Below are 364 nucleotides of genomic sequence, written 5' to 3'. Positions count from 1 at the left end.
CCATCAGTTATGAAAAGAGACTAGAATTACAGAAAAATTTCCTTGATATATTTTTGAAAAGTATTTTGCTTTGTTTCTTACATTTATCACATTTACCATTTTCCTGTAATGATGTAGGTAAAATGGTTGAGACGGAGGCCTATCAAGGGGACCAGGGGATGGCAGTGCGCAAGCCATCCCCTGCTGCAGCTGACCTGGTTTCCACCCTCAAGAAGGCCCTCTTCATCATAGGCTCAACCACTATTGTCTTTGTTGCCCTGAGGAACAGTCTCACATAGTAAGTATTTTTTTTTGTAAGTGAGGTGTGTGTATGAGTGTATGTCCTGAAGAACTATCTCAACTAGTACCTTCTTTTTTTTTTTTT

The 364-nt window shown here is 39.3% G+C and overlaps 1 protein-coding gene across 2 annotated transcripts in view; it reads left to right on the top strand.

The window, feature by feature from the left end:
* Nucleotides 1-364, top strand: part of LOC119594596 (fatty acid hydroxylase domain-containing protein 2-like) — a 15,005-nt gene that overhangs the window by 10,196 nt on the left and 4,445 nt on the right. For both annotated transcript variants that reach the window (XM_037943636.1, XM_037943637.1), the window contains exon 2: nucleotides 118-277. In XM_037943636.1, the coding sequence (XP_037799564.1) occupies nucleotides 123-277 (155 nt within the window). In that variant the 5' untranslated portion in view covers nucleotides 118-122. The remainder of the gene's footprint in view (nucleotides 1-117; nucleotides 278-364) is intronic.

The sequence above is a fragment of the Penaeus monodon genome, chromosome 34, assembly GCF_015228065.2.
Source record: "Penaeus monodon isolate SGIC_2016 chromosome 34, NSTDA_Pmon_1, whole genome shotgun sequence".
Taxonomy (NCBI): Eukaryota; Metazoa; Arthropoda; class Malacostraca; order Decapoda; family Penaeidae; genus Penaeus; species Penaeus monodon.
This window is presented reverse-complemented; position numbering and strand designations above follow the sequence as displayed.